The sequence below is a fragment of the Etheostoma cragini genome, chromosome 4 (genome assembly GCF_013103735.1).
Source record: "Etheostoma cragini isolate CJK2018 chromosome 4, CSU_Ecrag_1.0, whole genome shotgun sequence".
NCBI classification, from domain to species: domain Eukaryota; kingdom Metazoa; phylum Chordata; class Actinopteri; order Perciformes; family Percidae; genus Etheostoma; species Etheostoma cragini.
In genome coordinates, this window is record NC_048410.1 from 15,404,699 (window position 1) to 15,431,667 (window position 26,969).

Consider the following 26,969-nt stretch of genomic DNA (forward strand, 5'->3'; position numbering starts at 1 on the left):
ATGCATCCTGATAAAGTTCCCTTAGCCTTTGGAATTAAAATAACCCCCCATCATCACATACCCTTCGCCATACCTAGAGATAGGCATGAGATCCTTTCCATAAAATCATCTCTCAATGCAAGTCAAACCAGCTATTAGGCTAACTAAAATAAAACCATGCTTTCAGTTTTCTAACCTTTCATATCAGTGACAGGTCAGAGAGGTTTAAAAACCAGAGATGTCAGCAAGTAAATAGTACGTGTTTGATATTAATTAACAACTATCTAACCCCACATATGTCTTTTTAGATCATATGATTATAATTATAATGTGTGTGTGTGTGTGTGCATATATATCTCTCTCACCGGCCGTAAATGACAGGAAGGCTGCCACTTTGAACGGCCCCGGCCATGATGAAGGACCAAATGGGCTGGTTGGTGGAATCATCCACTAGAGCTCTGTACCTCAACAACCATGTGATAAATACTGTAATCTCAGTGAAAACTAAATAATGTTTTGCTGACTTCATGACTCATCTCTCCTAATGCTACTTTTACCCTACACCCTGTTTTAACATTCAACATTACCCTGTATTTGTAACTTGAAAAATACACGTCATAGTATCACTTTAAAATTATATTATCTATCTATCTATCTATCTATCTATCTATCTATCTATCTATCTATCTATCTATCTATCTATCTATCTATCTATCTCTCCAATTAAAATTCCATTTGGTGAGATTACCTGCTTCAAAATAATGTTAAGGTTTTCTTTATAGAAATAAGAAACTTAATTCTGGCACATTAAGACATAATATTTACTGTGTTAAAGTATCCTAGTTAGAATGGCAGCATGTGGCTTCTTCTGAAGACAAGAAAATAAGACGTGATCTTTCCATCTACACTGACTGTGCAGACACCACAGGGTATGATAAAGAAGGGAAACAAACTGTGTAAAGTAAGACGGTTGTGTTCCAATTCACAAAGCAAACCTTGGGTTTTCGTGCACTTCTAACAAAAATAAATCTTCACACTGCTGGAGATGACAGAAACTTGTTTTACAGATTGTACCCAAAGGAAAATGCTGATCATTGTATTACTTGTTAAACACATTTTCCTCAATTTCTGTCATATTACTACTGTTATAATTATAATAAGAACAATGTGTCTAGCCTTCTTAATTAACAAAGTTGTTTGTTGCAGAACAAAATAAGTATTTCTCTTAATACAGGTTGTTTGATCCATTTTGCGGTGATTCCACTGTGCGTTTTCTTCATTTTAATCGCTGCAGCTGCATTGTGTTCACAAAACTCTGAAACCTTGGGCAGTAAAGGCACATCTCCAGTACACTGAAAAATTACAGGAATAATCAGCCTCCTGTCATAAAAGCTTTCTTTTGACACATGACTAACTTATTTTATTTGAAGTGACTATTTTACTGTATGTACAGTATAAAAGGCACCTTTTGATGAGCACACCCAACAAATATCAAAAGCAATGTTTATACAATATACTTTTATTAGCTCTGAGATGGATCATTAAAAATAAAAATGACAACATTCAAATAAATAATTGCACATATTCCACTCATGTAAAAACTGTAAATTTCAGTCATTACTACACACATCACGATACCTTTCTTTATGAAAGAGGTGGTCACACTGAAGTATGCAGTTATATTTAATAGGTGTTAACTCTTTGTTTTCTTTGATTAGGTCCACCACCTGCCACACAGCAAAGACTTTTACTCTGACCTTTGAGAGGATAAAGTTAAAGGACATAGTTTGCTGTGTAGTTGTGGCAACTTTATGCTTTATCCCGTTAAACAAGAAAGAAATGTACAACATCTTAATCAAATGAATTACTGTTTATTTGCTAAGCTAAAATGTTTTAAGTTTTACCCCAAAACGCCTTCATGTGTTTTGAGAGGTAGCAGATGACTTATCTTCTGCCGATATACAATAGATTTAAATACCTTTGTCTTGTGTTAATCAGTGACACAAAGTTACAAAACTTAAGTGCAACATATGAAGAACTTAAAGATAATTCCTTTAAATTCTTACAATAGAAAACACACTCAAGATTCATGAGTAATAATAGGTCCAAGTTGTTGTCTGTGATATGAAAGGGAACATTTTCCCATTCATGACGTCTCCCAGCTTGAGCAGATCAGGTCAAAGTGAGTCACACGCACATAATTTGTCCTTCAAGATGAATAAAGTCTCTATCTATCTACCACAGTAGATGTGACCAGGCATGTTTCAGGAGAAAAAGTCTGTCTACAAGGCCGTGGAAAGACACACTTCACCCAGCTGATACTGAGCTGTAGTTTGCAACCCACACTTTGCGTCCTGGCCTTTGAAGTTGAGCTTGTGGAAATCACTTGTGATGGCTGACAGAGACTTCCCCTTGGTCTCAGGCAGGAACAGGCCAACGTACAGCGCCGACAGCAGGCAGACCGCTCCGAAAGGCACAAAACAGTACTCCCTCAACCCGCTCTGTGAAAGAAAAGCAACGGCTCAGACTTATGTAAGAAGTGATATAAATGACTAATGTTTAGACTAACTGTGTGCTTCACTTCACACTCAATTCCAAAATGATTTTAATTATTGGGCATGAATTAAATAAACCTTAGCTTCAAATTCCTAGCTTCAATAGAAAGATCAATAAGACCAGAGACAAAGCAATTAACATTTGGACAGACAGTCCCTTTTTTCAGAGTTTCAGACTCTGAACTCTGGGAGGTGCTATAGGGTATATAAAGGGCATGGCCTTTTCCTATTTCTAGAGAGGTATAAAGAAGTCATTAGTGTTGCATGTTAACCTGCCTGTTAGGATGAGTCCTCTAATTAATTGAAGAAATCCAACCACCCCTCATTCTTGTTAAATCTTTTTTTTTTTTTTAAATGCCATTACAGTAAAACAATTATCCTTATCGTGGTGAAGAGGTGTGTGTGTCCCTATGAACCTGAGGGCTGTGTTGTCTGGAGCTTTGTGCCTCTGGTAGGGTCTCCCTTGGCAAAGGGGAGGGTATAAGGTGAGTGGCCAGACAAAGAATGGTTCAAAAAACCTACAAGAAAGCAAGGAAGGGATCGAGGGACCCTGCCTGGAGGAAGTCTGGCGGCCGGGTTTGCCACGGAGCCCGGCCGGGCACAGCCTGAAAAACCGATGTGGCACCTCCATCCTATGAGCCCACCACCTATGGGAGGAACCGCGGGGTTGGGTGCGCTGCCACATGGGTGGTAGTAAACGTCAGGGGCCTCGATGCACCAGACACGGGCGTTGTTTGTGCATATACACCAAACAGGAGTTCGGAGTATTCGGCCTTCTTGGAGACCTTGAATGGAGTCCTGTATGGGGCTCCAGTGGGGGACTCCATAGTTCTGCATAGTTTCAATGCACACGTGGGTGATGATGGAGATACTTGGAGAGGCGTGATTGGGACGAACGGCCTCCGTGATCTAAACCAGAGTGGTTGTCTGTTGTTGGACTTCTGTGCTAGCCATGGATTGTCTATAACAAACACCATGTTTGAACATAGGGATGCTCATAAGTGTATGTGGTACCAGAGCACCCTAGGCCGAAGGTCAAGGATCAATTCTATAATTGTTTCATCTGATCTGAGGCCGTATGTTTTGGACACTTGGGTAAAGAGAGGGGTGGAGCTTTCAACTGATCACCATCTAGTGGTGAGTCGGGTCAGGGGAGCGGGAGATAGGTTGGAGAATCCGCACAGCAGGTGCGGTATTTCATGCAATTTATCGCACCGTTGTGACGAAAAGAGAGCTGAGCCAGAAGTCAAAGCTCTCAATCTACCGGTCAGATTTCATTCCTACCCTCACCTGTAGTCATGAAGGCTGGTTCATGACCAAAAGAAAGAGATCCAGGGTACAAGCAGCCAAAATGGGAAACAAAGTCATCTGTGAGAAGCTTGGAGTAGAGCCACTTCTCTTTTGTGTTGAAAGGAGCCAGTTGAGGTGGTTTTGGCATCTGGTAAGGATGTCTTCTGGGCGACTCCCTTGTGAGGTGTTCCAGGCACGTCCAGCTGGGGTGAGGCCTCGGGGAAGACCCAGGACTAGGTGGAGGGATTATTTCTCCAACCTGGCCTGGGAACGCCTCGGGATCCCCCCAATCAGAGCTGGTTGATGTAGCTCGGGAAAGGGAAATTTGGGGTCCCCGGATAAGCGGATGAAGATGGATGAATGGATGGATCGATGAACAATTTCTTCAGCATTTTTGCTTGTTATTAGATATAGAAGACAGAGATAGGAAACCGGAAAACCAGCCATAAACATAGTGCCTTAGTAACTGTATAATGTCATAGGTGCATGTACACACTTTGTTTTAAATTGTTTACAATGTATTTATGCTTGTTCATTGTCACAGCACATCTGTTAAATGGACGATGGATGTGGTGACAGACTGACCACTAGAAATGGAAAGATCATCCCAGTGATGAAAAGGTTGAGCCACATCATGGAGCCAGCAATCATGTAGGCTGCTGGCCGAGCAGCCTGATTGAAGAGCTCTGTGGGCAGAACGACAGTCACCCCGGCTGACAAAAAAACAACAGATTGATCAGAGTTAGGTTCATCATCACATCCTTAAAAATGGAAGTACAAATATAAACACTATAGCCTGACCCGTAGATGATTTCTGATACTTAGCAATAAGTTGTTTCACACGTTCATGAATAAATGATCAACATTTATTTCAGCTATATAACAAACGTAGATGGTATTACTGTAATAGCAACTTCAAATGTCACACATAGTAAAAACTGTATTGAAGTATTTAACTGGCCCATCTTTAAATGTTCATTTAAATGTCTTTATTTGCATCTTGAGGGAACATTTTATTTGTGTTTTTCACATAAAACCTGACTATAGAAAGTTTCCAAAATGGACAAACTTACCTGGTCCCAGTCCAAAGCTGAGAATGTAGGTGAAGATGCAGACCATGCTCAGGTACGGCATCCAGGATACATAGTGCTGTTTTCAGGGGGGGGAACAAAATATACACGGTCAGCAACTCACAAGCAAGATCACGTTTGACTTGTGATACTCACATAACTCACATAATTATCACATTCATTGATTTTTGTAACTTTGAAAATTAAAGATTGAAGACATAATTTGTCATTGTAAAAGTTAAGCCTGTAGGTTATTATGTGGGTTAATTATGTGATTTATAATACCTCAAACAACAGAGCAATTGTGAAGACAATAGCCCAGATGGTCATGCAGATGTAGCCTCCCATCAGCATGAACCTCCGACCTTTGTGCTCTATCAGCAGATTCTGAAAATATAGACATCTGACTCTGTTTTTTTATTTACATATTTAATTATGACAAATTAAATCTTTACAGGAAGGTACATGGTCCAGAGCAGCAAACACTCAACTAAAACAAACCAGGAACTTTCTGTGGATGAATGAATAGATACTACTGATGTTCGGCAAACGTGCTCTGAATATGATAATGAATAATTGATGGTAACAGTTACATTCTCTTTTGCTTGTATCATCTATTAGTGTCAGTTATTGACTTATAGTAATTTCCCAGTAAAAACAAGCAAGCTAGCTACTGGTCAGTTTTTGTGTTTGGTTGGTAGATTCACAGATATCCAGAAACCTGTCGTTACAAGCACCTCCACATTTTGGTTGAAGTTTAATCTGTACAAAACTAACTTGTAAGTAACTGGAGTCTCCACTGGTTGCCTGGCAACCAGGACTTCAGGAAGTTACTGCACCCAGCCAACAAATAGTAGCTTTAGACGGATGTAAACTGTCAGTCCTTAGTCTGCGTCAAAGCTTTAACATGAATGCAAACCATAGTGTCTGAGCACATGTTATGTAAGCAGCTAGAGAAAATAGTAACGGATACTTACACATATTATAGAGGCTGTGAATTCACATGTACCAGTGCCAATTGTAACATATTGGATTTTATCATCAGATATTCCAGCTTCTCTAAATACATATGATGCATAGAAGTAAATCTGAAAGAAAGAAGGAACACAAAAACATATTAATGTGCTAGTGAGCATCATTACAAGTGCTTCAACTGTTAATAAGCAGATTAAGCCAGCATTTCTTACAAAGATTAACTATGTTAATACCCTGACCCCCTCCCTTAAACTGCCAAGCATGTATTTAAAAGCCTTGAAACACAGGAGAGTTTAGCCAGCATGTTCTGACAAAAAGGCAACTTGTTGCAGCTCTTAAAAAAATCAGTTCACATGCGTTATTTACTCTCATATTTAAGTAGCGAAAATTACAAAGAGACGACAAAGCATTTTAGTCAAAACAATAAGCTGTCCTCACACTTTATTTAGTGCACATTACAGCAAGGGATAGAGCTTCATCACCACTATGCATTATTCATCTGACCTGCAGGAACAGAAAGAAACCCACACATGACACGAACAGCTGATGAATCATCTCAAATTTCTAGTCAACCTTCTGTCACCGCAGAGGCCAAAAGAACATCTGATACTATACTTGTCAAAAAAGTCCACTACGGTTGCCGAATAGATAATTGAACTATTTGAGACACGTACACTAAGTGACCCAATGTCAAACATTGCCATTAAGCATTTATTTTAAACTCATGCAGTTTCCATACATAGAGTCCATTCATATGTGTAAATACCCCCCAGAAATATGTTAATTCCACTTTCCAGTCACATAACATATAGCATGGTCAAAAAACAGTTTGCTTCCTTTACCTGCCACCACCTGCGCCCTGCTGGACATTGATTAAATCACCCCTGTTGCAGCCACATTGACAGCACCATGGTCACCCCTGGTGGCGGGAGGTTTAACAGCAACAAATAATACACATAAACCCAGACGGCTCTCACAGATACTGTTATTGTAGCTCAATATCAGTAAAACTGATCCTCATGGATTATGCAACAATATTTTCTATAGAGACAACCCACTGTGTCATTCTTTTCTTCTTACCGAGTCATTACCACAGAGCTGCATGGCACTGCTGATGACCATGACAGAGATGAGCTGCCAGCGCACTGAGCGATCAGTAAAAAGCTCCCAGGGTCGAGGGGGCCTTATGCCTTTGGTTTCAGCCTGTTCCTGCAGGATCTCATCCAGCTCACTGCTCTGGACCTCACAGCCTCGCAGCCGTCTCAAAGCTGAGCAAGAAAAAATTAGACCTGTCATTTTCTATTTTTCTATGGCTACATCCTAATATTCCGTGTGTTTCTTATTTATAAAAGATGTATTAATTTCATGTCCTGAGTTGACAGCAGTGGCGGAAGAGCTCTTAGATCCCTACTATCAATACATCAATGTAAAAGTCCTGCATTTAAACTTAAGAAAAAGTACAAAAGTATTACCAGCCAAATGCACTCACTAGTTAAGTTCTAGGTAGGTTGGACCCCCCCAAAGGGTCACAAGATAAATGTAATTTAAATGTAAATGTAAAGTGAAGTGGGAGAGGAAAAGAGAAAGGAATATTTTTGACTTTTCTCTAATGTGTGCTCTTTTTTTAAATATTGGATGACAGCTATTTAAATGAAACATCTGAGAAGTTTAGAGGGGAAAAGTCCCTTTGTTGGTGCTGCTAAGAACTCATAGACGTCTGGAACGTTACAAGAGGCCACAACTACACAATTGCAATTTGTCAAAAGCCCAAAAAAGTTTGGAACCTTTGGTTAAATCTTTGACAACGCGTTGTACCTTATAGGTTTGCAATGTGTTCTAAACTGTAAAATCAAAAGTAACTATTAACTGCAGCTGTCAGATTGCTGTAGTGGGATTAAAAAGTACAATATTTATCAAACGCATTAAGTGCACTACTTACTTAGTCACTTTCCACCACTGGTTAACAGATTACAGTACCCACCGTTAATACAAGCCTCCTTGTCCCCCTTGTCAATGAGCAGGTATCTGGGGCTCTCAGGGAACCACGGCAGGGTGAGGAGCTGCATGAGGCCAGGAATGGCATTACTGGCAAGAAGATACTCCCAACACGGCTCACTGCCCAGAATCTCTCTATAAATAAATAATCCAGAGTGTTACTGTGGATATATGTGAAATCTACAGCACATGTTTTAGTAAAGCACTAGCCTATTTTGACAAAAATGTGTCTAAAAGTTTTTAATACCTGAGTCCGACCACCTGTCCCAGCACAACACCAAATGCTGCGAAAACAGCTGATGACGAGGAGAGAGCCCCTCTTAAGTGCTTTGGTGCACTTTCTCCAAAATACATAGGTTGCACATTCATGCTGATCCCTGCAAAACACACCATTCGTTTCTTGTAATGACAGTATAACAGGTATTTGAACGCAAACTTAAACATTTATTGACATAAATGACATACCGGCATTTATTCCAACCAGGACACGGGAGATAATGATCATCTCAAAAGACCTGGCAACTCTACTTGTCAGAGCTAAGAGCGCTCCAGCCATGAGGAAAATGTTGTTCAACAACAGGCATTTCTTCCTTGGGAAGAGAAAAGTTAAAGATTATAATTAATAGCTTGCTGACAACCTTTGCTGGTCAAAGAGAGTTTCAGTCGGAAGAAATACAGACTCATAGACTTTTGTTATCTTGTTCACAATAACAAAAGAAAAATAACAACACCAGCCTAATGCTTCAAATTCTATTACCCTAAAAAGGGGCAATGTGTAAGCATGATTTATCCCTATGTGTTTCTCTAAGGATCAAAATATATGAATGTGATAGAGGAAAGTAAATAAACAATCATTATCAATTAATACATGTGCATGTACAGATCAATCATTAAAGATTTCAATTTGTAGTCTTCTGTACTTGTGCATCAATAGGTTTACACACAGCCGCATGATGCAGCATCTTATATTACCTTCCAAAACGTATGGTCATAGGTCCCGCGATAAGAGCCCCTGCAAAGCCCCCTAATGAGAAGATGGAGACGATAATTGTCCAGACCAGAGTCACCTGGTAGTCCTCCAACTGGATGTCCCAGCGCTCCAAGAACGTCACATTGATAAACGTTTGAATAAACTGTTAGAAAAGACAAGACAGTCAACCATTAAAGTCTCACTGAGTTAACCAACAAGAGCAGCGGTTTAAGCTGACACTTATTACCTCAGTTCATCCATCTGTTTACATTTTGGCGGCAAGCAAATTGACTTGCAGGGTGAAACAAGTTCACTTTTTCCCCAAATGATCAGAATATAACATTTGCAATTTTTTTTGTTGATGGAAGTTTCAGCACTTCATTTGTGAGGGGTTAGCTTAATGAAACAAGAGGAAAGATCCTGCTTCCAGAATCAGTTCCTAATAAATAGGCTAAACAAATTGGATTGTTTTACAATGAGAAGTACTTGTCACAGAGACTTGTAGCATAATTGTTCTTTGTTCCAATGTATACTGTGATCCAAATGTGAATCAACAGTGATGCTGGCCTGCACAGCTCCAACAGGGAACAAACCCAATAACTAGACTTACAGATAGGTCTCATCAGTATCAATTTTGTGTAACTTGTTAACACTGAACTCTGCGTCTGCGTGAACACACACTTTCAGTACACAAATGCAATTTGGCAATAAATTGCAAGACTTACAATTGTGGGAGAATTCATTACGGCGAGGCTGTAGCCATATTGCAGAGTTCCTCCAATGGATGCAGAAGTAACCATTAGCACCAATGTCAGAGCACTGCTCTATTCATACAAACAGAAAGGCTATATGGATTAGATTATACACGTTCATCAAGTAGCCCATTAATTTGCTAAAACCACACCATCTCCTCTGTCAACTTGTTACTTCGTTGTAATCTAAAATCCCTTTAACTCTGCTGCACAACCTGCAGCTGGAGAGACAATGTCAGAATTACACCCGCAATCTATGACAATAGACTCTTGCATAGATTGTTTGATATTTCTTCCCTAAATGTAGTCTGCACATTCTGTTGTTGGGCACAACTTTCTGCAGGGTCAATGGTAGTGAAACAAGTACTCAGATCTTTTACTTAAGTAAAAATAGTAATACTACAGTGTAAACATTCTCAGTTACAAGTAAAAAACCTGCACTCATAATCGTACTTACCGGTAAGTAAAAGTGCACCAGTATTAGCATTAATCATACTTTAAAAAACAAAAGTTAATATATATTCTGCAGATTGGCTGTTTTCAGAATGAGTTATATGATAACACTCAAATATAATGATGCATTAATGTGCATATAATGTTGCGCCTATAAAGGTCGTTACTTTAGCCTATAATAAAATAAAATATAAATAGTCGAGTAAGGTACAAGTAGGCCTACCTCAGAATATTACTTAAGTGCAGTGCTTCAATAATTGTACTTTGTTAAACTAATTTTTTTGTCACATAAAATACACACAATACAAAATCTTCAAACAGCACTGCACAAGACTCCACCTCGTAGGAACTACACATCCACCAAGTAATTCAACTTTTCTTAAAGCATTTCACAATGCTACCCGAGTCTACAAATCAAACAATAAGGGGTTTAAAAAGTTCTTATTAAAAAGTAGAATCTGGTAATTTACCTTCTGTGCACCAGCAGGCGACATCGTTATTAGTAAAAGTGACTTGAAAAGACGGATAACAACCCGACAGCTCAGCAGACCTCCCGATCCTCTACAACCTTACTTTTACAGTAGGCCTATCTAACACAAGCTCGAGCACGCGCATAAGGCGTGCGTGTGGTGGCCTTCGTATGGCTGCAGTTGTGCAATCAGCCGGTTGACGCACAAGTGGCCAATACTGAGCTGATGTCTTACTGCACTCTTTAAACGCCACTACAATGATTTACATACTGGAGAGAAGAGTGAATGGCATCGACTGTTTTTCGGTGAGTAATTAAGAACAAAGTACGACGCATGCACGTAAGGTTAAAAACTTTCAGTAGGAGGCAGAAACCTCGATCAGAACCATGGCTCAGGGTGGGCGGTCATCTGCCTCGACCGGCTGGGAGAGAGAGAGAGAGAGAGAGAGAGCGAAAGAGAGACAAACACACACACACACACACAGGGAGAAATGCAGGTGACTCCAGCCACAGATCCAGACTCCAAAGCTCCAGAGCCAGAAACACCTGCAGGAATAGATAGGAGGAGAGAGGAGAGGGCGAGTGAGCACAGGACTATGGAGGCGAGAGCGCACAAGACTCTGGGAAAGGAAAGAGGTCGAGTTGGTAACATGCATCAATGGCAAGAGGTTGCATTCAGATGGAGGAGAGAGGTGCTCAGTGCATCATGGGAAGTCCCCCAGCAGTCTAGGCTTATAGCAACATAACTAAAAGATGGTTCAGGACTCTCCTGAGCCAGCCCTAACTATAAGCTTTATCAAAGAGGAAAGTCTTAAGCCTACTCTTAAATGTTGAGACGGTGTCTGCCTCTTGAACCCAAACTGGAACCTGGTTCCACAGGAGAGAAACCTCTAGGAATCACAAGTAATCCTGCATTCTGGGAGTGCAGTGCCCTGATGGGGTAGTAAGGTAGGCTACTATAAGCTCTTTAAGATAAGATGGTGTCTGAACATGAAGAGCTTTTTAGGTGAGAAGAATGATTTCAAATTGTATTCTGGATTTTACAGGGAGCCAATGCAGAGAACCTAAAACAGGAGAGATGTGATTTCTTTTCGTGGTTCCTGTCAGAACACGTGCTGCAGCATTCTGGATCAGCTGAAGAGTCATTATGGACTTTTTTGAGCAGCCTGATTACAAAGACTTGCAGTAATCCAGCCTAGAAGTAACAAATGCATGGACTAGTTTTTCTGCATAATTTTTAGACAGGATATTCCTGATCTTTGCAATATTACGTAGGTAAAAAAAGGCGGTCCTTGAAATTTGCTTAATGTGAGAATTAAACGACGTGTCCTAAACAAAGATAATGCCAAGATTCCTCACAGTGGGGCTGGAGGCCAGGGGGATGCCATCCAACTAACTATCACTTAGGACAATTCCTCATGGAGGTGCTTATACACCAGAAAAATAACTTCAGTTTTATCTGAGTTTAACATTAGAAAATTTCAGGTCATCCAGGTTTTAACATCCTGAAGGCACATTTGAAGTTTAGCTAACTGATTATTTTCATCAGGCTTGATTGGTAGATATAATTGAGTATAATCTGCATAACAAGGAAAGTTTATAGAGTGTTTCCTGTAAATATTGCCTAAAGGAAGCATATATAAAGTGAACAAGATTGGACCGAGCACAGCTCCTTGTGGGACTCCCTAACTAACTTTGGCGTGCATGGAGGATTCATCGTTAACATGTACAAACTGAGATCGATCTGATAAATAAGACTTAAACCAGCTTAGAGCAGTTCCTTTAATGCCAATTAAATGTTCCAGTCTCTGTAATAGGATATGGCGGTCAATGGTATCACATGCAGCACTAAGATCTGATAACACCAGTACAGTGATAAGTCCTTTGTCTGATGCAATTAGGAGGTCATTAGTAATTTTCACAAGTGCTGTCTCTGTGCTATGATAAACTCTAAATCCTGACTGAAAATCCTCAAATAAGCTGTTGCTATGCAGAAAGTCACACAAGTGTTTGAAGACTGCTTTCTCAAGAATCTTAGAGAGAACTGGAAGGTTAGATATAGGTCTATAGTTGGCTAAAACATCTGTATTAAGGTTGGGCTTTTTCAGAAGAGGTTTAATTACAGCTACTTTAAAGTACTGTGGTACATAGCCTGTTAATAAAGACAGATTGGTTACATCTAGTAGAGAAATGTTGACTATGGGTAAAACTTCTTTAAGTAGCCTAGTCGGGATGGGGTCTAAGAGGCTGGTTGATGGGTTAGATGAAGAAATAACTGAATTAAATTGATAAAGATCAAGTGAAGCAAAGCAGTCTAAACATAGATCTGGTTTTACAGCTGTTTCTAACGTTCCTGAGTTTAGAGATAAGTCAGTGCCAGTTAAATGCAGGGCTTGGTGAACTTCGTTTTCTAATAGTTATAATGTTATCATTGAAGAAGCTCATAAAGTTGTTACTACTAAGAGCTATATATACACTGTATACACTGTATACATATATATATATATATATATATATATATATATATATATATATATATATATATATTATATACGTTATAGTTCATATCATATATTTTAAATACTGTATATATGTAAGCTTACATTCCTATTAATTATCTTACATTACATTTTTGTTTTGTTTTCTAACATAGTGCAAGTATGACCTCTATCAAAATAACAAAACCCATTGACATGCACTGAACCTGAAAATGTTGGGACAACTTGTATCTACTTGAGGGTTTAAGAGAAGATTTGGATTAAACTGTACTGTTATGTTCTAATTATTTTGTATTTTTTAATACACTATCTTGTTCTTAAACAGTATTTTGTAACATAATCTAGATTATTAGAAAATTAGATAATTTTTCAGACTAAGGAAATGTGTATGCTTGTTTATATCCAGCAGATGGAGCTAGATTGAAATGTTACTTTCTCTTGGTCTTTGTTTTCTGTTTGTGTATCAAAAACATCTGTAGTTCAATCCACAAAACAAGTTACTAAACTCAAAAAAAAGTTGTAGTTGTTGAAGGAATGATATTGATCAATTAAAAAAAAGAATGCTTTAGGGATCAGACAGCAGCTTCAGTTTCAGTTGCAGACGAGTGGTGAATGACTACATTCACATGCCCCCTGATTCCCCAGCCCGCCTATCTACAGAAAGAAATAAGACTACTTGCTGCATAGTTGTCAGATGTTTTTAGAAAGGAAGATGACTAAGGAGGACGTTTTAGCTCCTCTCCAGCAGTGGAGCTAACAAGGCCACATGTTAAAGAGGAAAAGGAGACATATTGGGACTATTAGGGTGAAGATTCTTTTTGGCTATTATGACAATCCACCTCTGTTATTGTAAGCAAGTGTTAGAAGAAGCACCATGTGCACAGTTGTGTTTCCCAGTCATTCCGTCTGAAGCATTTCTCTGCTGCATTTTCCTGAACAGTCTGGCAGCTTTCATGAAGCTAAAAAAAGGCTTAGTGGCAGTATTGACACAAGGTCAGAGAATCACCTAAAACATAGGAATTATCTGTTGGAGTTATGCATTTCCACACCGAATTTTCATGGGAATCTGGCAAGTAGTTAAAATATCTCGCTCTGGACCAAAAACAGTTGGACAGATGAATAAACAGATGGACTAGCAAAGCTAGGCTTCACAGCTTCAAAGGAAGAAAAAAAACTAAATAAAACTTATATTAATTTTAAAACCCCAGTGAGAAAGAACATTTAAATCAACCAACTTTTTTCTAATCAAATGTATTTATAGCTTTAAACAGACAGTTTTGCCTCAAAGGGTTTTTCCATCTGTAAAACGTATAAAACTCTGTTACACTATCGTATATAAAATAGGAAAATATCAAATAGCAATATAACATTGAATTACAATTTTCAAACAATTACACCTTATCCCACATTACTTTTACTTTACGTTGTTAGTTGTTTCAAGGAGACGTGACAACTGCACGGCTACAATGTTATTTTATTTTGAGTGCGTTTTATTTAAAACAATTCAGTGTGTTGCATAAGGCTATGTCATGTAAATTGCTAAAAGAATAGAAAAGGTTATGGAGAAGGCTAGGGCACATACTATCCTTCAGATTGAATTACCCTTAAATGAAATGGATTTATTTCAATAATCAGATACTAAGACCACCCCCACACCCCTCCATCTCTGTGTCTAATTGGCCAGCCTCTGACAGGATTACACGAGTTTTCCTCAATTGAACACAGTGAAGTTAAACGCTCGGACATCCTGCCTGCTGGAGACTCTCGTGCTTTTTGGCTGAAAAGAAGAAACTCGACCACAGTTAGTTTTCTACACCAGTCGATCAAATGTGACAGGTCTGCGCTGTGATCACAGGATTAAATGTTTTCTGTGCTGATGGTCGCTGCTGCAACACTAAAGACTAATGTGTGCACACGCCCGCATTTCAGACAAGCTGCCCGTGAACTCAGCCTACTTTAGTTTAGATCACAAGTCGTCATGATGACTCGGATTTTCTGGGATACTATTTTTCTCATTAGCGGTGAGTGTCTAATTTAGCTGGGGGAAGAAAAAAAAAAATTGTAATCGATGTTTATGTGTTTATGTCACATTCTACATTGCCTATGTAAAACATTTCTATACATGTAGTTATTCATGATTGCGGTTCCTCAGTACTGTCACCTATTTGATTAAAACATTTAATATTAATACACTGGATCACCTATCTGCTAATGACTTACAATCCATCAGCACAACACTCCTATTAAAATCTGAAGTGTTTTGTCTATGGTAATCCATCATTATTTTAAGGTGTTTTAACCTTACTGTGCTTTGGTGTTTGGTCTATCCTTTATGGAGTCACTGATTCCTAATAGTCAGCCTTTAGTTATCAATATATTGCAATTAAAGGGTTATTTGGGATTTTTGTGTTACACATTTTATTGTGAGAAAAAAAAAGGAAAAAAAGATCATACTTCTCAAAATGTATTTTTTATTTTTAAACAAACCACCCTTCTGTTTTTTTTACTAGCTGGTTCCAGTCAGTAGTTGGGATTGTGGACCTTCACAGTACACGCTGAATGTATTTGTGGTGCTTTGGTCTTATCCTTTTAGTGGACGCTTGACCCTGTTACTATTGTTGGGTACCAGTTACTCAATGAAGCATTAATATGACACTGAAGACTGAGTCTCTATCAAAGCTGTCAGGTGCAGAATACTGGGACTAACCCTCAGGTTGTTCCATCACAATACAGTAATATATATCTTTTTTTATAATTCTATGGGTACATTTAGTATGTCTGGTACTCAATGGTGAGCTTACAGTAAACCTTTTGTAGCCTATTTTTGTTATTATATACCTGCAGGGATTTGTTGTTATTTCAATAGATCTACAGTAAAAGTTGTTTATTTTCCTCTTTGCAGGTTCCCTTTTTACATTTGGAGCAGGGCCGAGTAATTCAACAATTATTGAAGCCAGCATTTCCATCGATACAAACTTCACTGCTGCTCCGAACACCTCAACAAGCAGCTCTGCGACAACTAGCAGCGGAAGCACAACTACCACAACTATTGCACCTACTACAGCAACTAACATCCCTCCAGTTAAAAGTAAGTCTCAGCACAGTTGGCGTATTTCAAGTAAGGGTTGAAGCTCATAGTCAAGCCATCTCCAGAAAAGGAAAAACTGTATTTCACATTCCCAATTATTCTCAAGACCTTGATCCACACTCACATTACGTTACTGCAGGTATTTGTTTTTATTTCTATATAGTTTTTCATCACATTATGACCACATCGTATGTTAACAGTTGCTCTTTCCTCTCTGCAGTTTCCCTCTTTACGTTTGAAGCAGAACCAAGCAATTCGACAATTATTGAAGACAGCATTTCCATCGCTACAAACTTCACTGCTGCTCAGAACACCTCAACAGTTAGCAGCGGAAGCACAACTATTGTACCTACAACAGCAACTAACATCCCTCCAGTTAAAAGTAAGTCTAAATACAATCATGTTATGTCGAGATGGCTCAGATTCGTCGAGCCGTCTCCTGTAAAATGTATTTTAGATAAAACATTTACTCATTGCAGCCCTTGATCTACTCTCACTGCAGCACTGCCTTCACAACAGTAGTTCATAACAATGTAAATCTTCCCATTTAGCTGCAGTGCATCGACACATGCAGACAGTGTGGCAGTCGCTGATAATTGATCCTCTTAGCGTGAGTGAGGGCAACAATTATGAGCAGAATATATGAACAGTATATTCAGCAGGATTATAAAAGCTGCACCTACAGTATTGAATTATGATCTGAAAAGCACCTAAAGGCTGGTTTCCGTATCTATGTTCCTCGCGTTTGGCTGCCAAAATCACAGGGAACGGGAGAGGGGTTGGTAGGCAGATGCCTCGGGGACAACAGAGGGCTTTCACTGAGTCTGAAAGAAGGAGACAATACATGTAGGCTGCAATCCAAAAGCCCATTTACTGTTGGAATGGAGTGTGTGACGAAGGCTGTAATGCAGCTATCTCTCTGCATGCTCATCCTCCTTCCCACCCTGAATGCAACACTGTGCATCTGTTTCGGCTGCTCGGGAAACACTGACTTTAGTTTGAGTCAGTTATGTAGGAATTTGTCTGACTGTACAGCTTACGTGGAAGGAATGTCCTGTTTTGTTTGGATGTTCATTAAATTGGACATTTTTGTCCTTTAGTTTTGTCAGAGTGAAAACTGTGATAGTTGCTTGAAAAACAAACAAAAAAACTGTATTTAAGGATTTAATTTCCGCTGAGGGGATGTGCCTGCAAGTGTGTGCTGGCTCTTGAGTCCTAATGTGAGTTGATGGACAGAGGTATTTGTTTGCAGTGTGCTCCCCAGGACCTTTCTTGACTCTAATTGTCCCTCCCAGGTACAGTGAGAGTTGTAAGCCACCACAAATCCACACGCAACTTGTAACAAAAGGCTTCAGTCCACCGTTGGTGGCGTGGGTGTCAGCTTTAGGATTTAGTACATGCTGTTGTTTCAGGTCTCTGCAGGCTTAGGTTATTTTTAGATTTATGATATTCACCTGTGTCATGCTGTGTATTTGGACTAAGTGCACTTGAATTACATTTGATTTTGTAATTTAGGATAGGATGCACTGAAGGATGTGATTGTTCTTAAAGTGTTCCAGTTGTAGTCAACAACTATACTGCCATTTCATGCCACCCCACCTAAATATTAGAAGGTGGTTTCAGTGGGAAATATTTGTGATTCATGGTCTTTCAAAAACCTACGTACATTTCAACAATATCTTGTCTTGCAACCTCACAGAGTTTGTGGCAGCGGCTGTTCGGTCTCATTTTGATGACTGTCCGGACTCCCACCGGCATTTCTGCTTCCACGGCACATGCCGTTTCCTGATCTTAGAAGAGACGCCTGCGTGTGTGTAAGTTGCTGCTGTCTTAAGTCTAAAAATGCCATCATTGGGTTGACTCCTGTTCACTAGATGTGAAAGCTGAGTTTCAACAAACCAGCGGTATATGTTTCACCCACTTCTACATTTGTTTTTTTTTTAAATAGCTTTGCTGATTTTGGTATGTTAGCAATTTAAAACACTTTTGCCTTTATTTTGGACTGGGCTATGCTGAGCAGTGAGGTCTGTCATTACGCTGGAGCAGAATGCTGCCATTCTTCAAAAGAGACATTAGTAAAATCTTAAGATCTACAGCTATTTGGGACAGTTACCAGTGCAAGAAGGCTGGGATCAGGTTGCCTGCGGTCTCTGTATTTCTCGAGAAGCCCCAGATAACAATTGAAACCACATTTTACAAAATATATTTAAAAAAAAGATAAAATAATTTCTACAGAAATTATGACTTGTATGCCATCACATCCATGTTTTAATAGGTTCAAAAGACTCTATACCTTTTGAATTATTTTAATATATTTAGTCTTCAGTAGAACCAGGTAACTGTAAAAAAGTGACCGATTAAGATCATAAATAAATATAATACATACCTTGACATTAATGGGCCAAGTTAATTAGCAGTTTCCCTTGGTTTTTCGCTGGACAATACATTTGTGGATCTTTTGTTTGTTTATTTTGAAAGTGAAATTGTGAATCGTAGCATTTGAATTATTTCTCAGCATTATTTCTCCACATTCTATCAAGACTGATATTAAAAAGAATAGTGAAAAATATAATGTATTTACATTAGATTTTTGAATTTACATCAGATTTTTACATTAGATTTTTACAAACTACTAGACATTTTGGGACTAATACAGTGAGGTATATAATATTATAACAAATATTTTGCATACCCAATTAGATTTTCCATCCTTGTTGTTGCAGGTGTCATCCAGGCTTCGTTGGGATGAGGTGTGAGCATGCAGATCTGCTTGCTGTAGTAGCAAGTAATCACAGACAACAAACTGTTGCCACAGTGCTGGTGTTGTGTGTGATTGGGTCTGTTCTTACCATGTTGTTGTGTACACTTTTACAGTAAGTAACACATAATGACACGTCTTTATATTTTACAAATATATAATACAGGTTCAATGGGATTGTATAAACTGTACAGTGTTTAGGAAAACAAACATTTAGCAATACGAGGCCAGTGAATTTTTCATTTTAGGGATATAACGATGAACTTGACATGGATTTTACGGAGTCTTTTCTTGTGCAGTTGTTGGTGGAGGCAGGACTGTCGCAGGCGGAGCCACGCACATCACTACGTCCCAGAGAAGCACGGAGCATCCTGCCATCCTTCTGAGAGTGGTACTTTATTTATGTTTTGCACAGTAGGGAATAAGGCAAGCATTAGTTTAAATGTTTGGGTTGTCCGCAAATTCCATGAGAAAAGCAAAACCAGCTATGTGTGTTTCTCAATACTTTCTGACTTCCCTGCACTTTCTTATAGCGCCAAGCCCATTTGATGGAATGGAGATCTAACCCTTAATAAATGGGTCACAAATGTGTATTTTCATTATCAAAAAAATGTTTTAGAATATGCTGGGCACTGTAGTTTTAGCTTACTTTACCTGCATGTATTGGGGACTATTTTCAGCTGCGTATTAATTCACATTCAGTGCTCTAGTAAGTATTTACAACAGTAGGACGGTGAATGTAAAATTGACTGGAAATAAACTACAGTGCCCAAGTTTATAATAATTAACATGTGATCATGTCAAACTAACTGCAGCCAAGTGGTGGTTTTTACGTCACAGATGAGATTTGTTGACAGTAATAACTATCAACAAAGTAACTGTCAGCCTTATCCTTAAAAGGTTTTATGATACTTACAATAAACAAAAACTTACCTCAATATTTTTTCCCTTTCAGTGGTTTGAGAAGACATCTTGCTGGAGCATAAGCTGTTTGCATCACAGCATGTTTGGTTTTCCTCATCTGTCCAGCCCACAAATCCTCAGGATTGCATCCAAAGTGGTATTTCTGATCATGCAGACTGGACCAGAGGGGCAGAAGAGCCTATGTGGCTGAGGTAGGCCTGCTGGATGTGAAAGGTGAAATGTGGCATGACATTTTTTTCCCCACACTGACTGGGACTTTTGACCTACAGTCCTATAGGAACGTGTTTCCTTCACTCTTTGATTCTGTTGAAATACACGCAGAACTGCAGGAGTCTGTTTTAAGCTCTGAGGATGAAGCTGATGCCGAATCCGACATGGGAAGAGCTCTGTGTCCTAATTACTGTTCAAGACAGGCCTAGCGGACGCGAAAAATGAACGACGAGGCCTTTAATTATCCTGTACGGATGTCGAACAGGAAAGATGTTTATTTTGGGCTGTGGGAGAACAATTATTCATTTAAGTCAGAGACCTCAATTCCTATTTTTTGTCTTTTAATAACTTTAAGCACTTTTCATCAGAACACTTTTTAAGAAATGATGGTGGGGGAAAACCGATGCTTTAAACAAGTTCTTAGTGTCTGTTTTTAAAGAAGGAACTCACTTCACGTGACAGGAGTAGGAATTGTTAAATGGACTGACTGCTAATGAAACCCCGGACTTCAATCAGCAAAAAGAGACAGAATTTGAAATTGTTCCAATACGGTTTTGATGGTTTGCTACTGAAGCTGATATATTTGGGTCAGTTTTATTGTTATTTCTGAGCTGTTTTTGCATCAGAGGTGTTTTTAATGCGCAAGCTATAACAGTACCGACACATGCACTTCCTGGGTGGCCACCTTATTCCACATTGTATTGTTGCACTTTTCTGCAAGCTTGCTAGAAACAAACTGCACTTATTGTAAAATGTAGTCACTTGAAAAAGTGTCCACATAATGAGATGCCAAATACACTTTCTAACCGTCTGAATAGCAGGTGAAGGGAAGAGGCACACAGTTTGTACACATCCACCTAAGCATGCATGCTCCTAAATCACAGCTTGTATTTTTAAAGAACTCAAAACACTTTTTATTTCAATACTGGCATGTTATAGCATTGTGTCTTCTTTGAATGTAAATACTTTTAAAGAGAGAGAGAGCACCTCTGAAGGTTAATTTAAAACAAAATAAGGTTTTCTTAAAAGACAACCTGAATAATAGTCAGTGAGGAAATAGAAAATAAGGATTGCAAACTGACTCTGATATAAAGTTTGTATGCTTTGTGTGATAAGATGGAACAAAAAAACTATAAAATGAATGTGATGGTATTTATATGCCAAAAAGAATCACAAGATACAAGAAACACTTTTCTTTGTTTATGGTAAGTGATGATATTTACATTCAGAACATGTGTTCATGTTTTTTCATTTGTAAATATAAAAAAGACATAGAAATATTCAATGTATGATATGTGTGTGTGTGTGTGTGTGTGTGTGTGTGTGTATGTATATATATATATATATATATATATATATATATAATGTTTGTGTGTTGTCAATACAAAATCTGAAAAGGGTGATCTCCTGCTTTAACCCTTTGTCAGATTTGTTGTAAAAGTTGGAAAGCCTCTATTATCTGCATTTGTTTTCCAATGAATAATTCAAAATGTATGTGTGTATATTTTTGAATTTGTTTGCTTTAAACTCCATCTCTTGAGTCTCATTGCGTGACTTCTTCAAGCTTTTTTTCTCTCTTCCAATATTCAGATTTTTTGTTACTTTGCTTCTCTATTTTTCTCTTTCACTGAAAATTTCAAGACACAGAAATGGCAACATGAAACCCTGAACCCCGGGCACAAATAAACAAAGAGCCTAACTCTTGAGTGCTTTTATAGCTGAAGGTAATGTTTCAGCTCTCTTCTATATTGCCATTCAGTTTACTTATTTGTCTTTTTGAGTCAACAGAATCTACACTCATTCATGTTAAAGCCTTTGTTCGATGTGCAAGACTACATCCAGTTTTTTAAAATGTCCACTGTATCTCATCGGGTTGACATCTTCGCTCTTAACGGGCTGCATCTCTTCTGCTCTTCCCTTTCGCTCTCCACATGAGGAGCTTCGTTTTGTTTTACAATCCCATTATGTTTGCAATTGGATTTATGTGCAGTCCTTTAGAGCCGTCTGGCTGAGCTTCTAAACCAGATTGGAACTAAGCAGCTCTAGTGGGCGCTTCCCTAAAGATGCACAATACCCTTTAACATACAAAGAAATGCAAGGGGAAACAAATCAACTGTGTAAAGAAAGGGTAAATGAAGACTCATTTTAAAACTGTGTTGATTTACATTTTGTGACACAAAGTGGATGTGTTTTCAGCATTGGGAAATTCTTTTAAGTTCTTTAAATCTGATTTGGACATGTGTCAATCTCCATTCCCCATAAGAGACTGGAGCTTTCCTTTGAATTGCCATGCCATTTTGGTCTTTTTCTTTAACTTCCTCTTCTGGGCCTTTTTGATCCTAAAGCCCAACATCCCCATTATCTGCTTCTGACCAGATGGTTTGAAATAAGAGTATTTATAAAGGTATTAGGGTTAAGCAACCTTGCCTTGTTCTCCTCGCTGCTAAGCACTGAAACAAATCATTAGGAATTATGAAAGCGTAGAGCTTCAGTTTAAAGGCTCAGTTCAACCACATCACATGAAAATGTCATTTTACATTGGTAGCTGATCCCAGAATGCTGCTCAAATGTCTTCATTTTATACAGCATGGAGGTGATGTTGTGATATTTCAATTCATATTGATTATGAATAAAGATTGCAGGTGTTTATGTTGACATCCATTCTCACCTCTCCATCCATCTGGCTCAAAGGATAGGTTCACATTCATATTGTACAATACTTACATGCCAACATGTACATCATAAGAGTTCAAGTAAAAATGCATTGCAGAATTTAAATAAGGCTTAATTAGTCCGAGTTAGATAAATCATGTTGGTATCATCCAAAGTTGCAAAAATGTATAACATAAAATGTGTGAATGGTGTACAGAAAATTCAATATCAAATTATGGAAGGCTAGATAAATAAAAAGGGTTGACAAATTAAGAGCTTCTCATGCAATTGCAAAATCCATGGTTAACTTTGGCCAGTGAGCTTTGTTGTTTGTTTTGCCATCTATCTCGCCCCTCATTTCCTGTTATCTACTATCGCATGCCGGTCGCCAGCCTAGTGGAAAGGGGGGGGATGTTGAAAAGTTGTCATTTTTTTCAAGTTTTTCCCTCATTTTGTATTTACTCATTAGCTTGTCGGCTGGTATCTTAACGAGCATACTTTTTGATGCACTGGAATTATTTACTACAATGTTATCAAATTGCTTACCCAGATCATGTACTGCCTTTTCTTAGTCTAAATGCACCCACCCGTCCCCCACAGGCCTGTATTGAAACGGTAATAAGGTATAAAATATCCCCAAAATACTTTGCCATGTGCCAATATTTTATCTTTTTTTAAAGTGATAGTTTGGATTTTTTGAAATGGGGTTGTATAAGGGACTTCTACATAGTTGTAGTCGATGTACTACCTACAGCAGATGGCCATCGGTCCACATGCCCCCAGTTTAGGGAAGGAGGCTGTGGACAGGGGGCAACGTGGGGCACAGCGAAACGGATTTTAGCCAGTTCAAAAGATCAACATCAGTGTAAGTGTATGCTATATTTACAATATTTTCACCGCTTTATATCCATCGACTCACTCTTCAAAGCCACCAGACTGTTTTTTGATAAACAGTTTTGATTATTTTACCTCACAGAACACGGTAGTTGCTGGTCTACTGCTGCCTCAAGCAATATGTTTAAGGGTTAGTTTAAATTCACCAAAGTCACACAGTAACACAAAAAAAACGACCAAGGCTGCAGAAGACCAGCAATTCCTGTGCTTTGTGAAGTAAAGTTACTGCTTTTGTCAAATAAGTCTATTAGCTTGGGTAATACACTGACTGTGGATAAGTACCTCATACAACCCCAATTTTAAAGATCCAAACTATCACTTTAAAAAATGCCATTCAAAGGGAAGATTTGTAATAAAAAGGTATTATTATATAAACATATTTGTGATATTTGGATTTGTTAGTGCTCTCCACTAACACTAGAAGCCAGATGATGGAATATCTTTAAATGTAAAGTGTTCTCCAGTAGTTACCTCTCTCCACTTTACTAAGACACTGTAAGCTTTTGTCTTGTCACCCATCTGTATGCTCCCCACGTTTGTGTTACCTTGTTTTTACGTTGCAGTGTTGTCATTATGATCCTTGCTACTTTTGGTGCAAGGTGTTACAAACTTTTATTAGTGCTAGAACATGTATTAGTTTAAGTACTGATGATTTTAGTGTTTTTAAATACCAACTTTGTCTAAAACAATTTAATTTTGTCATCAGATTGAAAAAAAAATAGGGCAGTTTTCTAAGACAGAATCTTTACAATTTATATACTTTTTACTTCCAATTTTATTTACAGTAAAAGTGCATAACAATTACACACTGTACATACAGTTCTCATATTACAACCCATGTTTTTTCCCCTATAAATATCTGTCAGGAGCAATTCATTTGAGCTCTCAGGTGGTTACCATAGGTCAACATAGCTACGTCCCAGAAATGAGTTCCTTAACTGAACCACAGGCTGAGTAGCTTTGCAGTAGAGCCCATGGCTCTTGACATTAGTCAATGCGAAGCTGAAGCTGAGATGGCAGCTCCTCCAGGGAGCTAAGCCGATGCTCTTGAGGAACGTCAGGTTGGCTATGCTTGTTGCGTCTGTCTAATAGGAACCCGTGGATGCCCACAGACCGAGAGGCGAGGTAATCGTTCACATAGTGGTCCCCAATGTGAGCTACACTAGCAGCTGGTACTCCGCATCTCTGCAGTGCCTGGTCAAAGATGGCTGGACTGGGCTTTGCTATACCTGCTTCCTCCGATGTTATCAGAAAGCTGAAGTGAGACCGCAGGCCACACACATGTAAAATCTTTTCTAGGCGGCTATCAAAGTTTGATACAACACCCAGTTTCAGTCCTAGAGAAGAGCAACACTCCAGGGTCTTCTTTGAATCTGAAAAAACCTAAAGCAAAGTGAAAACATATAATTATTCCCAACTGTAAACATTAGTAGTAATGCGCAAAAATGCTTTACAAAGTGACAATTTTAAACAGATCCAAAGAGGCTTTGGCAATGACTGTGATTGCAACAAATACCTTTCAAGATTTAGTTTTTTTGCTTGCTTGACATGTTTTTCATCAAATAATATGTTGTATTTGTTATACATTGTTTAGAAGATAAGATCAGAAAGTACATTTGACAAATTAACTTAACTATTATATATTATTGTGCTACATGTGGCATCTGTAATTTACCTCCCAGTTTTCTGCATTGCAGAAGTTATGATAAAGGTTGTGAGCCACTGTATTTAGCAGGTCTGGGTCCTGTACCCTGCACTGGGAGAAAGTGTCTCGCACCACTCCCATCCACCAAGACTGTCCATTCAAGCCATGAGTGACGCCATAGTTTGGGTATCTGCTGGAATAATGTTGATATGCGTGACGGAAAGCAGCTTCGACCTCCAGAGGACTGAGGTTTAAGCCGACTCGTTCAGCCTCCTTGCAGTACTGCTCTCCCACAGATGCACGCACCTTCAGCAGGGTGTCTTTCACATCCCATAGCACCCAGCGCAGAGAAGCTCGCATTACACCTACAGGGATAACACCACAGACATAAGATGGATTAATGACGCGAAACCTGAGAAAAAATGTATACTAAATGTTTCCTCACTCTAGGTTGTTCCTATAAATTTCTAGTGTTAAAAATCAAGTAATGTACAATAAAGTCAAATTATCCCAATGTAAAAGTACTGTACAATAGTCCCACCTTAAAAAGGTGATTTATAATGAAGTGTGAAAACACCTATGGATGGACCATGGTTTTGTAGAATGAGGATGACTATTTTATTCAGGTTTCCTAGGCAGTCAACACAATAAACCAGCGTTCACAATACGTGGCCCCTGCAGCTAAATAAAATTCAGCCATCATTTCTATACCTGTGCTTGTTGATGTCTACGTGGTACAGTCTTTTTTTTGTCTTGTTTGTCTTAATGTTGTTTAAAAATGCCTTGTGATGTGATTTCTGCTGCAACCTAATTTCCCCAAGGAGACAATAAACACAAACAAACAAACAAACATGTTAATATTCCGTTGACCCACACCGCCCTCTAACGTTACAGGACAAAATGGTGCGTTGGTTTCATGGATCTATTATAAGATGCACATGTCTTGTTGTCGTGTTATTAATATTGTGTTGTTTACATGTTATTGTCGTCTTAGTTACAACCTCTAACCAGTCTATTCTAATACTATGGATAACCTTAGCCATAGTAATAGAATAGACTGGTTAGAGCTTGTAACCAAGACGACAGTGAATATCGTAACGTTACCTGGCTAACCTGCCCTTTCACTCGCTATTACCATAGACAGTAAAATAAATATTACTAATGTTTGGATTTGGTATTATTGGCTACCGTTACTTGTCGGCCTTTTTCAACACATGAAGCTATGTAAGGAGAGTTCTCCAGCAAACACAACTGACGTAAAAACTGTTAAAACATACCGTTCTCAACTAGCAACGATTGCAAACAACTTCAGTGCTTCAGTTATGTCTGTGCTTCAGTTAGCTAGCTAGCTAGCTAGCTGTCTATCTTCTTCTTCGCTGGGGTTCTTAACGGCAGCCGACAGCAGCTGTACTGCCTGTTATTATACATCCAGTACAGCAGACGGCAGTATGTTAAGAAAGTTAGCTAACGGCTAGCTATCAAATCTTACATTTTCTCGAGGATGGGATAACATTTTATTTGAACTGTACTTTGTACGATTTAACGTATAAAATAGATTGATTGATTAAATGTATTATGAGGAGAAATTTCACAGACATGTAACTAGCTACTTCCTAATATCCAGCTCCACACTATAGGTCAGTAGGTGGCAGTAATGCACCTACAGCTGCTGTTTACCACGATTGAAACCCTTAAACCCATAGATAGTTAAACCCCAAAGAAGAAAAAGAAGAAAAAGAAGAAGAAGAAGAAGAAGAAGAAGAAGAATCAGAATGAGAATATACGCATGTAC

At 38.7% G+C, this 26,969-nt stretch overlaps 3 protein-coding genes and 1 long non-coding RNA gene across 5 annotated transcripts; 2 read left to right on the forward strand and 2 right to left on the reverse strand.

Annotated features, from left to right (window-relative positions):
- Positions 1-1,836: 1,836 nt before the first annotated feature.
- On the reverse strand, positions 1,837-10,766 carry slc2a11a (solute carrier family 2 member 11a). The gene is made up of 13 exons (XM_034869829.1): positions 10,510-10,766; positions 9,560-9,658; positions 8,837-8,997; positions 8,330-8,454; positions 8,112-8,241; positions 7,851-7,999; positions 6,950-7,137; positions 5,872-5,982; positions 5,180-5,281; positions 4,898-4,973; positions 4,410-4,537; positions 2,218-2,480; positions 1,837-2,158 (listed from the first exon to the last, which is right to left on the reverse strand). The coding sequence occupies exons 1-12, from the start codon at positions 10,531-10,533 to the stop codon at positions 2,262-2,264; spliced, it is 1,512 nt and encodes a 503-aa protein (XP_034725720.1). The 5' UTR covers positions 10,534-10,766; the 3' UTR covers positions 1,837-2,158; positions 2,218-2,261.
- Positions 4,329-20,879, forward strand: LOC117943612. Its single transcript, XR_004656391.1, has 3 exons — positions 4,329-4,342; positions 20,106-20,107; positions 20,368-20,879. It is a non-coding gene; the product is annotated as an uncharacterized LOC117943612 (long non-coding RNA).
- tgfa (transforming growth factor, alpha) lies at positions 14,688-20,359 on the forward strand. Its single transcript, XM_034869835.1, has 7 exons — positions 14,688-15,027; positions 15,909-16,094; positions 16,315-16,476; positions 17,794-17,908; positions 18,818-18,967; positions 19,152-19,243; positions 19,808-20,359. The coding sequence occupies exons 1-7, from the start codon at positions 14,985-14,987 to the stop codon at positions 19,813-19,815; spliced, it is 756 nt and encodes a 251-aa protein (XP_034725726.1). The 5' UTR covers positions 14,688-14,984; the 3' UTR covers positions 19,816-20,359.
- A 3,499-nt stretch (positions 20,880-24,378) lies between the features above and the next one.
- Positions 24,379-26,934, reverse strand: hdhd3 (haloacid dehalogenase-like hydrolase domain containing 3). 2 transcript variants are annotated; one of them, XM_034869837.1, is made up of 3 exons: positions 26,788-26,934; positions 25,208-25,542; positions 24,379-24,915 (listed from the first exon to the last, which is right to left on the reverse strand). In XM_034869837.1, exons 2-3 carry the CDS (start codon positions 25,535-25,537, stop codon positions 24,520-24,522), a joined length of 726 nt encoding a protein of 241 aa, XP_034725728.1. In that variant the 5' UTR covers positions 25,538-25,542; positions 26,788-26,934; the 3' UTR covers positions 24,379-24,519. The 2 variants fall into 2 exon arrangements, with proteins under 2 accessions (XP_034725728.1, XP_034725727.1); XM_034869836.1 differs by lacking the exon at positions 26,788-26,934 and adding an exon at positions 26,455-26,675.
- Positions 26,935-26,969: the final 35 nt, after the last annotated feature.